Source organism: Pogona vitticeps, chromosome 2 (assembly GCF_051106095.1).
Source record: "Pogona vitticeps strain Pit_001003342236 chromosome 2, PviZW2.1, whole genome shotgun sequence".
Lineage (NCBI taxonomy): Eukaryota > Metazoa > Chordata > Lepidosauria > Squamata > Agamidae > Pogona > Pogona vitticeps.
The window spans coordinates 196,939,109-196,955,616 of record NC_135784.1 but is presented as its reverse complement, the minus strand read 5'-3'; the positions used below and the strand labels follow the sequence as shown (position 1 = coordinate 196,955,616).

At 44.9% G+C, this 16,508-nt stretch overlaps 1 protein-coding gene and 1 non-coding gene across 3 annotated transcripts in view; one reads left to right on the top strand and one right to left on the bottom strand.

Moving 5' to 3' along the window:
• The window catches only part of TEX15 (testis expressed 15, meiosis and synapsis associated), an 80,511-nt gene that overhangs the window by 34,499 nt on the left and 29,504 nt on the right, over positions 1-16,508 (bottom strand). For both annotated transcript variants that reach the window (XM_078384797.1, XM_078384796.1), the window contains exon 5: positions 14,588-14,734. In XM_078384797.1, coding sequence (XP_078240923.1) covers positions 14,588-14,734 — 147 coding nt within the window. The remainder of the gene's footprint in view (positions 1-14,587; positions 14,735-16,508) is intronic.
• LOC144587657 (U1 spliceosomal RNA) lies at positions 8,753-8,914 on the top strand. The gene has a single exon (XR_013542824.1). It is a non-coding gene; the product is annotated as a U1 spliceosomal RNA (small nuclear RNA).

The following is a 16,508-nucleotide window of genomic DNA, read 5'->3' as shown; positions in this document are numbered from 1 at the left end:
GCTCGAAATCCACACTGTGATTCCGGATAGACTCTGTCTGCAAGCACCTGGAGCCTCTTCAGCACAACACGGGCAAGCAGCTTCCCTACAACGCTAAGAAGAGAGATACCACGGTAGTTATTGCAGTCACCCCTGTCACCTTTGTTCTTGTACAATGTGACAATGTTTGCATCCTTCATGTCCTGTGGTACTCCACCTTCCCTCCAGCATAGACAAAAGATTTCATACAGTTCGGTGATGATGATCTCCTTACCGCATTACAGCACTTCAACAGGGATGTTGTCCCTTCCAGGTGCCTTGCCAGAGGTGAGGGAATCCAAGGCCGCATTTATTTCTGCTAGGGTTGGTTCGCTGTCCAGCTCTTCCAAGACAGGCAGGCACTCAATGTTATTTAATGCTTCTTCGGTTACTACATTCTTTCTGGAATATAGCTTGGAGTAGTGCTGCACCCAGCGTTCCATCTGCTGTGCTCGGTCCTGGATGATCACACCTGTAGCAGACTTCAAGGGAGCAGATTTCTTCTGTAATGGACCTAAGGCCTGCTTGATACCATCATACATTCCTTTGATGTTACCTGTGTCCGCTGCTATCTGTATCTGAGAGCAGAGCTGAAGCCAATAGTCATTGGAGCATCTCCTGGCAGCCTGTTGGACTTGGCTACAAGCGGCTCGAAGAGCTTGCAGGTTGTACTCGCTAGGACAGGCTTTGTATGCTGCTAGAGCTCTTCTCTTATCCTCAATGGCTGGCGTTAACTCCTCCAAATGGGCTTCGAACCAGTCAGCCATCTTTCTGGTCTTCTTGCCGAAGGTGGACAAGGCGGTGTTGTAGACAGTGTTCTTGAAATGTTCCCATCGTTCAGGTGCGTTTACATTAGCTGGACCTGGAAGGGTTTCCTCGAGTGCTTGGGCAAATTCCTTCACTTTTCTTTGATCGCGAGTCTTGTTGATGTCAATACGTGGTCTTCCTTCCTTTTTCATGTGATACAATTTCTTTGTTCGCAGTTTTACTCTACTACACACCAGGGAGTGATCAGTATCGCAATCAGCACTCTGGTAGCTGCGTGTGATCGTAACACTAGGAAGGCTAGAACGTCTAGTGAGGATCAAATCGAGCTGATGCCAATGCTTGGATCTTGGATGTCTCCAGGAAACTCTGTGTTGCAGCTTCGTATTAAAGAATGTGTTGCTGACACAGAGACCATAGTAACAGCAAAACTCCAGTAAGCGTTGGCCATTTTCATTCATCTTTCCAATGCCAAAACGGCCTAGACAAGTGGGCCAAGAATTGTGATCAGCACCAACTCTAGCATTAAAGTCTCCAAGAATGAACAGTGACTCTCTTTCAGGGACTTTTTTGACAGTAGCTGCCAGATCGTCGTAGAATTTGTCTTTCACTTCTGTAGTGGATGACAGTGTTGGTGCATATGCACTAATGAGGGTTACTGGTCCTGCTGATGAGTGGAGCTGCAGAGACAGGATTCTTTCACTCCCCACAGTGGGTGGAACAATGCATTTCAGGAGAGTGTTTCTGACTGCAAAGCCAACACCATATTCCCTGGTCTCATTCGATGGTTTTCCCTGCCAGAAGAATGAGAAGTTTTTTTCTTTGACAGATCCCGAGTCTGGCAGTCTTGTCTCTTGCAGGGCAACAATGTCCATCTGCAGTCTACTCAGTTCCATGTCAATGACAGCTGTCTTGCGCACATCGTCTATTTCTTGCAGGTCGTTAGGAAAGCCGTAGTCAGGAAAGCCAGGGGTCATTGTCCGTACATTCCAGGTGCCCAGCTTTAGGGCAGAAGTTTTCTTATGATTGTTGCATGGTGCACGGTTGTCGATCTGCTTGTCGGGTTTCACCCTAAACCCCACGCACCCCGTGAGGTTAACAGACCGTGGCGAGGTAGCACCTTACTGGCTGGGGGCTGCCCAGCTTAAGGCGGGCGGTATCTACCTAGTGAGGTGCAATGACCTCTCCCACTGTCAGAAGTAACCCCTGGCGTCCTGCTCTACGCCAATTGAGCAGAGACTTATAACCGGTAACTGCTACTTCCCGTGTTGTTTCAACGCTGTATGTGAAGCTGGAGTGTCCTCTCCAGAGCACGAAGCCTGGGTAAAATAGTATGGAGGATAGGCTGTTACCCAAGCAGCAAATCCCCCCTCTCCACATCGCTGAAATGGTCCAGTGGAAAGGCAAGAGCCAATACAACTGGTTCCAGCAACGTCGCAGGAGTTGGCAGAATGAAAGAAAATGCCTCCGGGACTCCGGCTCCGGATTTTGCCTCGAGGTTATCTCCTGAAGCCCTTTCCATAAGTGGATATAGCCACAAAGATACTATAGTTCCAAATGCAACAACGACTACCTACCCGGGTAGAGCTGAAAGATCACCCTTTAGTAGAGAGACACAAAGAAATCAAAACAACAAAGACTGGGCCCATAAAGATTAACCTTTATCCACACCAGCTGCTCCCCTCACCTACAGAGGATGTCAGTCATCAGATATATCCCAGCCTGCTCTGGAGACGCTAATGATATATACAAGGAAGGGAACCCCATTAAAATTCTCCCTGCCATCAGAGGGGAAATGACTCCAAAGGCAGAACAGAGCATTCAGGAGCGAAATGAGGAACCAGACACTCAAGTATGGCAGTGTGCTCCAGAAAGCAACCAAAAATCTGCATCTAAAGTTGAACTCCTATCATGGAATGTGGCAGGTTAGACCAGATGTATCTCCCATACCCATGACACCCCTTTCTTTCGTAGCAAATATGACATCATTCTTTTGCAAGAAACATAAGAAACATGGTCTGACAAAGATATAATACTAGATGGTTTCAACTCTTTCATGGTAAAGGCAATCCCAGGGTGCGGACCAGGGAGACTGAAGGGGGGGCTGAGCATTCTGGTATCAACGGCTCTGCAAGTGAAATCTATGATGAAACCCTCCCCTTGAGACAGCTGGCCATGGCAGTAGTACTTACAGGAAGTATGAAAACCCTATTGATCATTAACATATACTTACCTCCTACATCTAGAAAAGCAGAAACAGAAGAAAATTGGACAGACTGTGAAAATGATGTAAGAGAGCTTATCATGGAACATCCCGATGCTTTGGTCCTGACTGGTGGGGATCTAAACACCCATATGGGACCAGTTGATGACTATCTGGAAACCAAATTTAAGTTGATAGCCAACATAAGAAATGATAATGTGGGGACCCTGAATCAGGAGAGGGCATCTAAAGATCAACGTGCAAACTATGCCGGGGCCTCCGTCTGTACAAATTTGGCTACAGACTAGGCCTCTCAGTTTTAAACGGCACAATCACAGGTGATACCCCAGGAAAATTCACATTTATGGCAGCATCCAAAGCTAGTACAATTGACTACATCCTGGTGTGAAGAGGGCTCCTTTCCATGGTTGAAACTCTCCAACTACTTCCTTACATGGAGGGGGATCATTTCCCCCTACATCTAAGTTTCCACCTAAACATTAGAAATTTAGACACAGAACCAAGATATCATGCTGAAATTACAGCATTAGAAAGAGTGGGTTGCTGAGTAAGATGGTCACCTAAACTGGCACAAAATTTAAAACAACTTTTAACATCAAAAAATCTGATTGATGCCCTTAATCCAGTAGGAAGCCAGGCAATCCACCGGAATCCTACAGATATATATGAAATTCTCTTACAACAGTTAAAGCCACATCTTGTCCATTCATATAGCAGAAACCTTCAGAAATCATATAACTGATCCAAACCTTGGTTCAACCAAAGCTGTAAGGCAGCAAAACAATTAGTAAATCAGACATACCAGGAATACCTGAGAGCAGAAGACCATGTCAAAAAAGAGGCCCTCCTAAAACTACTGATACATACAAAAGAATACAAACAGCGGATACAACACAGTAAAAGAGAACACACGAGAGAACTATGGAGGAAGGTGATAGAAGCAGCGAAAGACAAAAATCCATCCCTTTTCTGGAAACTAATCTCAGGCAGACTATCAGAGCCCAAACCTCTATCCTCTTGTATTCTACCAGATAAATAGGTATCCCACTTTACAAGTCTGTGTGAGGATGTCATTGTACCCCCTTCTTCACTAATGCTTGGAAGCACTCCCAAATGGCCCCCGGTGACCCCAGGTGAAATAATAGCTCATATAGAGCAGCTAGAAAATGGAAAAGCCCCAGGCCTTGATGGCATCCCTCCAGAGCGCCTAAAAGAAAACAAGATATGGTGGGGCTCTTTTCTAGCACCTCTCTTCACCCATATCAGTGACACAGACCATATCCCAATATCATGTAAAACGGCCATAGTGGTCCCGTTTTATAAGAAGGGGAAAAGGGAAGATCCAGGCAACTACAGGCCAATAAGTTTGCTGAATATTATAAGCAAACTCTATGCAAGGCACCTCCTAGAAAAACTCCTGGAGTGGCTAGAAGTAGAAAACATTATTGGGGCAGAACAAGCAGGCTTTCAGCCAGGGAGATCCACAATAGAACAATGCCTAATTATACAGCACCTTATAGAGAAATACTCAGCCAAAGGAGTAACATCCCTCTATGCCGCCTTTGTGAACTTTAAATCAGCATTCGATTCTATATCGAGAACACACCTCTGGGACAAACTAACAGAGTCATCTATAGACAAAAGACTTCAATATCTAATCAGGGCCCTACACGAAGAAACATACTTGAGAGTCAGGTGCAGTAGACAAGGACACCTCACGGAATCTGTGCGAATGCACAGAGGTGTTAGGCAAGGCTGCCTACTGGCACCAGCATTATTCATCTTTTACATAAATGACTTATCAAACTGGCTTAACACCGCTGATCTCCATTCTCCTAAACTTGTAGATAGAACAGTGCCAGCTTTACTCTATGCTGATGATACAGTAATTCTATCCAGAACCCCCGTAGGGCTGAGGAGGGCACTTAAGAAACTTGTCTCATACTGTGAATACAAATCCCTATTAACTATCAGAAGACCAAGATAGTTGCCTTTGGACAGAGACCCAAGATTCAGTCATAGCAAATGGACACAGTATCGAGCAGGTGAACAGCTTCAAATATCTGGGGGTAGTATTATAGGCCTCGGGATCTAGGCTTCAGCATAGTAAATTTGTGGCAGATCAGGGAGAAAGATCGGCAAATATCATAGTAAAATTCCATCTCTCCCAAGGAGGGTCCTTTATACCAGCAGCCCTCAAATTGTATAAAGCAAAGGCATTAGCTCAGCTGCTGTATGGCTCATTCATGGGCCCACCAGCTCTTACTTTGCATCACAAGAAATAGTTCAATCCAAATTTCTAAGAACTATACTCCAGGTCCCAAGACGCGTATCGAATGCAAGGATAAGGCTAGAAACAGGATGCCTTAAAGTAGAAGCCTGGATTAGGATTCAGTCTATATATATGTGGCTAAAGGGACAGTTAAACCCAAAAGGCCTATTTTCCTTGATATTTAATGATAACTATCAATCTAAGTGGGTTAAATCGTCCAGGGCTACTTGGGGAAAATTGGCCTCTCACCTCAGGCACTTATATCTTTTAGAATAGAGCAGGCAAAACAAATAGTTAAACAAAGAATAGAGGACAATGAATATCAAACAGACCTCTCTAGCATTCAAAACATGACAGCAAGGACTTACATCAAAAACTGTATGGAACTGGCCAAATACTTAACATCTTTGGAAATTAAAGGAACTAGAAGAGCATTTACTTTGGCAAGGTATTTGGCCCTACCCTCTGCTGTACTAGAAGCGAAGTAAAAAAATACCCCTTTTGCTGAAAGGCTATGCTCCTGCCACCTGAGGGAGATTGAGACCATACAGCATATGTTCTTCACCTGCCCATTGTATGAAGCAGTGCGAAAAGAGACTATAACCCCCTTAACAGATAGATTGCCAGGACGTTCAGAGGGAAATAGGCTTGAGTTCCTTCTCTCGGATGTTGATGTGCAGATCACCTGTTGGGTTGCGGGGTTCTGTGTAACAGTACTTTGACTGCGGAAGTCAAATACCAATTAGATTGCAGTTCCCAGTTGTATGTATGCCAACATGTTCGAACTGAATACTGAAAGTTAAACATTTTAAGGTTTCATAAGGTTTTATACTTATATAAGAACGGTAAATAAACTTATTGTATTGTATTGACCTGGGACTGTCTGGTATTGTCATTTTAAATTGTAAAATTTATTTTAAAAGCTTCTTGTTTGGGGTTAGTGCTTGGGTGAAAAGGTGCTCCGTATGAGTTGAAACCTGCTTGTGTAGAAACGTGCATACTTGTTTTAAAATCTACTAGTTTTCCTTTAAAAGCTGCCTAGGAAGCCTTTCAGACCAGCGCTGATCAGCTGTTAGGTAGGGAGAAGGAGGGGGAAGGAGCGGAGAAAAGCACAAAATGGCTGCCGGCTTTTAGCCGTTTGGTGCTCTTTTTCAGCTGTTCGGGGGAAGGCACTGTGAAGAGCCAGTGCGGGGCACCACTTTAGTTCTGGGAATCTAATAGTGAATGTATTTCCAAAGGGTGTTGTAGCAAGGAAACTAACTGTGCTTTATGAGCTGGAAAACAAACTTGGCTGCTGATCACAAATTAACCCTGCATACATGGGAAAGCAAAATTCAGTCTTACTTTTAGTTGTTTCCAAGTCCTTATGGTTGTGGTATCTCTTTGATGTACCGTATTTTTTGCTCCATAAGACGCACCTCATTTTTAGGAGAGGAAAACCGGAAAAAAAATATTCTGGCAAATTCATAAGGCAGTAGCAATAGATAGATGTTGTCACATCAATCACCTCAAATTTCTTGCAGTGTACAACACAGTGAGAGCTTTTGAACAATTTGTAGTTGACAAAGTTATTCCAATAGCCACAGACAACACTACAATGCTTTATATCAACCACCAAAGAGGAACAAAATCCATGTCTTTCTTGCTACTAACAGTACAGTTTTGGGACTGGTGTATTCTCAAGCATGTCATTTCACAAGTCATACATGTACCAGAAGTGGAGAATCATGAAGCAGACTTCTACAGCAGGATGACACACAATGAGTGGGAATTACCATCTCAAGTTTTAACACTTATAATGAATTGTTATTGCACTGAAAGAGATGAATAAACAGATTGTTGCTGGGTAGTCAATAAGAGCTATGATGAAGAAATCACCACCAGCACAGGTGTAAGCAAACAGCAAAGCATGCCTCACTTCCACTCCCTCCCTTCCTCCCTTACAGCAATAAAGTTTTCTCTCTCCGTCATTCAGTTCTTTACTTTGCAGCATGCAGCATGTCCACAGAAAGTGTGCTTACTTTTATCAGCTTTTTGCAGCTGATCCTCCTGTTCACTCTCTAACCATTTTTTCAGATGAGGAGGCCAAAAATGTCTCTGCACTGTTCACTGTTTCCATACTCCTTAGCATATTTTACTACCTCTAGTTTAAAAGGAATGCTATATGCTAGCCATTTCTGCTTTGCACTGGTAGAATGAGTTCCCATACTCTGCAAGAAAAATGTGCCCCTTATTCATCACCATATCTACTGCCTGCTTCCTTTTACAAATATAATCTCAAAGCAGCATAGAATCATAGAATAATGGAGTTGGAAGGGGCCTATAAGGCCATCAATTCCAACCCCTGGTTCAATGCAGGAATCCAAATCAGAGCAGATCTGACAGATGATTGTCCAATTTTAGAGACTACAATAGGATAAAATACAGTAGCTGGGAATCACAATGAAAAGATAAAATCTACCAGCAATATTGTAGAACAACAATGATTAAGAAAAACCAATAAAAACAGGGGGAGCGACACCATGCAGCTTTTGTTAACAGAAAAATACTACTAAAATTTCCGTTTCCAGTTGTGTCTGTGTACGTGTGAAATGCTATTTATGAAATGTTGGGTTCTTAAACCAATTTTCAAGATTTCAAAGCTTTACTTGGACATATTCAGATCTGTGATTCAGATCTGCCCTCTGCAATTCAAATTGCCTTGCTCCTGATGAGTCCATAAAAACTGTGGCAAGCTAATACACCAAATAAAACCTGTAGCCCTAGTGGTAATATATTAAGGAAAGGAGTGTTAGGTCCCTTTTGGTTTCCCTTTTGAACTTTATTCTGCATGTGCTCAGTGCCTTTTTAATCATTCTGTGCTTCAGAATGAAATTTGGTTAACAATACACATTAGGCTCCACCCCCCCAGGTCCCTTAATGTTTTAAATATCTGCAAAATTACTTCTATTTAGGCTTAATTTATGGGGAAGTGATGCAGCTTACTACCAAGCTCTGAACTACAGACAGCTATATCTAGCCACCTTTTCCCCATCCAGCAGGCTCTCAGTAGTAATTTTATCTTCCCCTCGCCATTCTCAGGCCTATTAAACTTACTGCCAATTTTAGAAGCTTTTGTTTCTGTCCTCTCTCTCTGGTTCTCCACATGTCTGGTTGGTCACATGGTCTAACTTCTCTGCAGAAGGTGAAGGGAAAGAGACTCCTCCTTCCTGCTTTGCTTCTCCAATAGAGAAGCCAATTGGGTGATGCAAGCAGGCAGATATGCTAATATCTGTGCGCTGAAGGATTGTGGGAGGAACATCCAGCCCCTGATGGGGGTCCTGTAGAGCACCCCAAAACACTGAGGAGCTCTCCTGGACTCTTTTGGGATTGGGGCTGTGGAGCCCTGTTCTGATCAGGAGGTGCAGCCAGGAGTCACCATGCCTTTGGAGGGTAGGGCACACAAAGGGCCAGGAGGCTTCGGGGCCATTCAAACTCAAACCTGGCAGGGGAGATACCATTGTTGTAAAAGTGGTTTTCCCAGGGTAAGGCTCATCTATTGCACTTTGGATGAGCTGACCCCTGTGATTTCCCCAAACATGGGAAAATCAACTGCTTAAGTAGGGGACTGTGTTTCTGGTTTTTCTAGAATCATTCTTTCCCCTTTGGTCTTTGGCTATTTGCATTGCTTGCTGCCATAGGCCTGTTTGCCTTGCTGGTTTTCCAGGTGGGCTGCAGGAAGCAGATCCTGGAAAGCTAGCAGTGCAGAATGATGAGGTCCAAACAGCAAGCAGTCTCTGCTGCCCGTTCAGAGGCCTCCCAGCATGGCAGTGGGAGGCTTTTGGGTGGTGGTGGCTGAATCCTGGGTTACTGCAACTGGCGAGGGAATGAGGACCGACTTCCTGTAATTCATATTGAGACCCAGAGTTCTGAGGAGACGGAGAACGGTGATGGTGTGCCGCTCGGCTTGACGTTTGGAGTGCGCCACCAAAAGCCAGTCGTCTATGTATGGGATAACGGCGATTCCCTTCGTCCGAAGGAACGCTGCTACTGGCGCCATACATTTCGTAAAGACTCATGGCATGGTGGAAAGTCCAAAAGGCAGAGCGGAGAATTCGTAGCATTTTGGTCCCAGCGAAAAATGCAAGAAATGGCGATGGTCCTGCCTGATGTTTATATGAAAATAGGCGTCGCTGAGGTCTATCACCACAAACCAGTCACCTTGTTGAAGGAGCGGAAGAATTCTCTCCAAAGTCACCATCCTGAAACGACAATAGGCTATGAACTTGTTGAGGCGTCTGAGGTCCAGAATAGGACGAAAAGAGTCGTCCTTTTTTGGAACTAAGAAATACCTGGAGAAGAAACCGGGATCTGAAGGATTTGGAAATACCCGGGTTATGGCCGACTTTTTGAGGAGAGTGTTGATTTCCTCCCTTAAAGGAGGGGAGGGTTGGGTGAAGACAAGCCGAGGAGGAGGCTTCTCTAAAAACTCTATGGCATAGCCATTGGCTATGATGGAAAGTACCCATTTGTCGGAAGTAATGAGCAACCAATTTGCTAGGAAGAGTGACAAGCGGGTGGTGCAAGAAGAGACAAAAGTGGTGCAGAAGGAGTCAAAGTCCCTGCTTGGATTTACGGTCAGGCTTTTTATAGGCGGAGCGTGTCCTTTGTCGTTGGTCATGTCTAGTGGTGTAGCTAGTCTGAGCAGCGTAATACTTCTGCTTGGCAGGGTAGAACTTCCCGGACTGGGAAGAGGTTACAGGAACCTGGCGTTTCCAGGGGTAACACGGTCTATAGTACGGTTGTGGGACCTAAGCCCTGGCTGCTTTCTTCGCTTCATGGAGACCCTTGAGAATCTCGTTAGTCTTAAGGTCAAATAGTCCCGATCCATCAAAGGGGAGATCTAAGATCCGAGCCTTAGCATCATCCGAAATAGCCGCAGACTTCAGCCAGGCTTGACGCCGCATTGCAATACTGGTCAACAAGTTACGTGACGCCGCATCCAAGATATGTCTTAGTGAAATCCGTTCCTGACGTATCAGCTGCATGGCTTCCTGATGTAAAGAAAGACCCCTAGGTTGAAGTTCATCAGGTGCAGCTTGCAAAGAGGGCAATGCCCTGTTCCACAAGTGTTGGTGGTATGCCGCCATGGCTGCCACGTAGTTGGCGGCCCTGATTACCAAAGAAGCAAAGGCGTAGGACCGACGTCCGAAGATGTCCATTTTTCTGCCGTCCTTATTATTAGGCGTGGCAGCCGAGGAAGGCCGCAAGTTAGACTGAGCCACATCCACTATAAGGGAATTGGGAGGGGGGTGTTTGATTAGGAAGTCCAGCTCAGAGCCTTGAATACGGTACAGGTTTTCCACCCTCCGAGACATTTAGGGGGCGGAACATGGCTTGTCCCAACGCTGCTTGAGAGTTCTCAGTAGGGACGGAATAAAGGACAGCCGCATCGGCAAGTTCTGGTCCTCATCAATATCCCCGTAAACCTTGTCCGAAGAGATCTCAGAAGGCCTTTCTACAGGGAGTTCGAGAGTGGTGGCGATCCGATGGACCATCTGGGAATAGGAAGGAAAGTCTGCCGCCAGTGAGACGGGATGTTTGTCAATGATCCCCGAATCAGGGGTATTATCATTGGGTGCTGAAGCGTCGGAGAAACTGAAATCGGTATCGGAGTCATCTGAGCCCTCGGGATAGACAGGTTGCGGCATCTGCGGTACCGGGTGCCTCGGTATCAGAGGGTCGGGAGGGCGCTTCTTATGGTCACGTTCCCGAGGAGGGTCGGTACCATGACCCTGCGGAGCATTGGTATCTTGAGGATTCATGTTGCCGGTATCGGGAGCCTCATCGGTATCGGAGTCTCGGTTGGTACCGATCAGATCTAACTGAAATGAGTCAGAATTGGACGAAAGGTGACGATGTTTCTTCTTCGGTTGCGGTATAGACGGGTTAGACCGCTTCCGTTTGCGAGGCGCGGCATCGGTGGGTTCGGTACCGGAAGGTACGGTACCGCCCCGGGGAATCGGGTGAGATGAGTCGCCATTCGTCGGTATCAACGTGCGAGGTGGCATTGGAAAGCTAGGCAGATCGCCGTGTTTTGTTTTCTTCGGTAGCGGAGGATCGCCCGGTAACGAGCGGTGTCTCTTTTTGCCGGTATATGGAGAGGGTGATACCGGAGGCGAGGAGAATTCGTCTGAGGAATCCGACGAAGACGGAGAGGAATCCGAAGACGAATCGTAAGTAGCGAGGCTATAGAGGAGGCGCGGATCGTATAGCTTTTGCATCTGCTTTCTCCATTTTTTAAGGTAGCTCTTGGAGAGCTTTAGAGGTGGTGTTTCCTCTGGTAACGCATGCCTCTTAGCGGTTTTGGGCGAGAATGTCGAGCCCCATGGGCGGAGACCTTCGGTCCCGATTGTCTCGGAGACCGGGAATCTCCAGCAGATGGTACCAAATACTTGGTCTTCGCTTTCTTCTTTCTAGGAGATGAAGGTAGCACCGGTGTAGGTGGAAATGGAACCTGCGGAGAAGGAGAAGATGGCGGCGAAGAACCCTGGGAAGGGATTTCAATAGGAGACTATGGGGTCAGCACTGGCAACGACGGGGACGTCAGTGGTACTAAAATAGGAGTGGCCCGTGGAGGCGAGGGCAGAGGCGGAGGAGTGACCTTTTAAAAGTGACCTTGGGGGATCTAGGGGCCTTGGAGGCCATACAAAAAAAAAGGCGGGGAAAAAAATCTGGGGGGAATGGAGGGAAGGGAAAGAAAGCAAACAAAGTCCAAAGTAAACACCTCCCCTCCAAAAACAAGTATTGTACTTCCCTGAAGTACTGAAGTGAAGACGGAGCCGAACGAAGAGAAATCTTCAAATAAATTCCACAAATTCACGGAGCTCTAGCTAGGAGACCTAACTGCAGCAGCGGAAAAAATGGAACTGAGCTGTTAGGGCGGGCGGACCATGAGGTCCTGGGGGGTGGAGCCAAAACTGTTACTTTAAGCTCTAGAACATTCCGAGACCATCTGCGCACGCGCAGATTAACCCATTAGTGTGATTTCACAGAGGCCACGAAGAACACACATACATCCTCATAAGAATTCCTAAATCCCAGAACCCCGCCTAAAACTCATAGTATCCACACAACATACAAAAAAAAAACAGACCATGTAATAGTAATACAGTTCAACAACTCACTGCTGGTGATTCTTAAGTTCCTTGTTAAGTTCAACTATAGCTCTAGGATAAAAACTGTTCCAAAAAAGTGTCATCCAAGTATTAATTGCTCTGTATCTTCTGCCAGAAGTCAACAGTTCAAAGAAGTTATAAGCAGGGTGAGAAGAGTCTCTGAGAATATTTAATGACTTCCTTAAGCAGTGAGATGCAAAGATGTTGTCCAAGGTTGGAACCTGAAGTCAAGTAATATTTTGGGCAATTTTACTGGACTTCAGCTTCCAACCTTGGACAACCTTTATCTGGAGAAAAAAAAAACCAGAAATATTTAATTTCGAAAAGAAGTCCACAGGCCATTCAAGATTTTCTAGAACACTGTAATTTACATTATTAGTCCTTCTCCTTGATTCTGTGGGAAGATATAGTGATCACTTGCTGGATGGAAAGAAAAAGGAATTTGTGAGACAGAAGGCGAGTCAGGACTCCCACTCACTGGAGGGCCCTCGCTCCTCATCAACAAGACAGAGGATAAAGGGAGAAGACAGAGGATAAAGGGAGAGGAGAACCCCAACTGGCCTCAAATGAAGCGTTATAGGAGTCTCGCCAGGGGCAGAAGTAGAGGCGATGACAGAGGGACTGAGGGGGTTGGAATAAAGGAATATGGGTCAGAAAGAGGGAAAGAAGAGGGAGAAAGGAGAAGATAGAAGCGGGGATAGGAGGAGAGAGGAGAATCAGTTGCCTCTTGGTTGGGAGTGGATGTGGATGCAAGACCCGTGGACACAGAAAGGAGAGAGACTGAGGATACCTAAAGAGAAAGCAGATTATAGGTGGTGGGTGGAGATCCCACCACGACCCTCTTATTCGGGAAAAGCTGAAGCAAGAGCGTGGAGAAGGAAGTTAAGAGAGGAGAAAGAATGGGTAGTCAGGGAAAGGAGAGGATCGAATGGAGAGCCACAGAGATGAGGAGGCTGACAGAGAGAGAACGAATTGGGAGGGTTTGGCGCAAGAGAAAGGTGCCCAGTGAGAGGATTTCGATGAGGATGAGGCCGTGCCCGTGCTTGATGCTGTCGGGGACGACCCTGAAGGGATGGACACCCCCTGAGTTACTGGGACCTTGGAACAATACTTATAGCAACCCTTTTGTATTTGATGGTTGGAAACCACTTCCTGACCCGTTGGGGGAAGGAGAGAAAACACGCTCACCAGTTCAGGACACTTACTTATTGCTTGATGCACAAATAAATGTTCCACAGTTTTTACTGCAGCCTGTGTTGCCTGAAATCACTGCAAAACAACAAGACCCTACTGCTGAACCCTCACAGAACTCTGCATGTATTTGTGTTCTTTACTAACAACTGGAAGGGGTGAAGTTATTTCCAATTTTTCAGATCCAAACCCTGGATAGTAAGAGGCTTTGAATCTTAATCAGAGGCCTTTGTCCATCCTCCTTCTGAAATTACAGTGGTGCCCCGCTTGACGACGATAATCTGTTCCAGGAAAATTGCTGTTAAGTGAAATCGTCGTCAAGCAAAAAAAAAAATCCCCATTGGAATGCATTCCAATGGGGAAATACCTGATCGTCCAGCAAAGATAGCCCATATAGAACTGCCGATCAGCTGTTTAAAATCGCTGTCTTCCGAAGCTTCTGTCCAGAAAACAGCCATTTTGCGGAGGGAAGCCATTTTGCGAAAGGAAGCCATTTTGCGGAGCCGGAAAAAACATCGTTTTGCAAACAAACAGTTCGCGAAGCAGGCACCTAATCGACGTAAAGCGAAAAAACCACATAGGAACCATCATTTTGTGATTGCTATAGTGATTGCAAAAAACTCATCGTCAAGCAATTTTGTCGTCAAGCGGGGCACCACTGTATGTTAGTGGTAACTGGCAAGCCTTCTAAGTTATGGAAACCTGGAAATTATCACCCCTAATAAATCTGCCCAGTACAATGCTGATATTCTGATGCCAGACAAATACTATTTTATTTCCCTAAGTGTTCCAAGATGTTCTATTGCAGGCTTCAAATGTTGTTTTCTAGATTTGTTGCAGGTTCTGTTGCTTTTATTTGTTTTAAACTGTATGTTGATAAAACTGGTTTTAAGAAGAGTAAATGAAGTATAAATGAAGTGTTATACACATATCTGCAAAAAAATGTTAAGGGTTGCTTACCAAAGAACCAATGGTTTGTTCTTCCAAAGAATCTTTAACTGAAGGATGAATTCTGGATATATGGCAGTCATAGTTTGGTGTTGGATCCAAAGCAACCTTCTTTTTGCCTTTAGGAGGTTGAACCTTTTTCACTTTTCCTAAGAGAACCTGCTCCGACAAAATAAAAAAACACATCAAAGCAGTGTCAAGTATAGATTTACAGTGCATGATCAGACCAAAGTTCAGTAAATTCTTCTCCCAAATGACACAGTCTGCAATTTATGACCATTATCAAAGCTTCTGTTATATGCACTAGCATGCAAAATGGTGAGGTTAGGTAAAGGTTCCCCTTGACAATTTTTGTCCAGTCGTGTTCGACTCTAGGGGCGGTGCTCATCCCCGTTTCCAAGCCATAGAGCCAGCGTTTTGTCCGGAGACAATCTTCCGTGGTCACATGGCCAGTGTGACTTAGACACGGAACGCTTTTACCTTCCCACCAAGGTGGTCCCTATTTATCTACTTGCATTTGTATGCTTTCGAACCACTAGGTTGGCGGGAGCTGGGACAAGCGACGGGCGCTCACTCCGTCGCGTGGATTCGATCTTACAACTGCTGGTCTTCTGACCCTGGAGCACAGGCTTCTGCCGTTTAGCCCGCAGTGCCACCACGTCCCTCGCAGCACCACCACCATGCAAAATGGTAGGTTATTAGTAACTCCAGACATAGACTTTTCATCCAAGACAATTAATATTAGGTCTGTCCTTACTTTGCTTTATTACCCATTTAAAGACTACTCTGCTGGATTTTCAATGTCAGATAGTGCTGTGTAATTTTTTATATTTCTTTTTAAAGGAGAAACAGAGTTTCTTGTTATCTTACTTTTATTTCTTGTTATCTTACATTCAAGTGAAGTCTTAATGTTTTTATTATAAATTGCAGAAGATGCTATATATATTATTGGTTCAAGAATCTTGGAATAACATGGAATATATATATTCCATGTTATTCCAAGATTCTTATACCAAGAATAATTTCAAGAGAATGTGTGCCAAATCCAGTTAGCTGTGCCAAACATGTACCCTGTAACTGTTAGTTTTCTATACTCTAATCCAGTGGTTCTTAACCTTTGTTACTCGGATGCTTTTGAACTGCAACTCCCAGAAACCCCAGTCAGGAGAGCTGGTGGTGAAGGCTTCTGGGAGCTGCAGTCCAAAACACCTGAGTAACCCAAGGTTAAGAACCAGTGCTCTAGCCCAGTGGTTCTTAACCTTTGTTACTCGGATGTTTTTGAACTGCAACTCCCAGAAACCCCAGCCAGCACAGTTGGTGGTGAGGGCTTCTGGGAGTTGCAGTCCAAAACTCCTGAGTAACCCAAGGTTAAGAACCAGTGCTCTAATCTACCTTAGATTCTATTTAGGAAAAAGACAGCATATAAATATTTTAGGTAAGCAAATAATTAATGAATAAACTACAATATTATACACGTATAACCTTGTGTAAGTCCACTGAATTAATTCTTGCGGGAATGCGTAAGGGCAAGCACTGGATGTGCTCTGCAGCCAAACTACCTCCTCTCCTGCTTGAGTCCTTTTTTTTTTTTTTTTTTTAAAGCCTTTGCTTTCTTCTCCATACCATAGTTCATGGTATGGCTGACCCTGGCAAACACAAATTGAATTTATTTATATTATTTATAAGCCACCTTTCTCCCCATAGGAGACCCAAGGTGGCTCACAACTGGTAAAATAAGAAATATAAAAACACAACAGTGTTCTGTACAAAAGTAACTATTCATGGTATCACATCAGACTATACATTCTGAGACAATGCAGATCTACATCACTTCCATGCTGGCTGGGGATTCTGGGTGTTGTCATCTATTTCTAGGTTCTAAAGAGATATTTGGAAAGACATAAAAACAAACCCGAGAGCACTAGTCTATAGA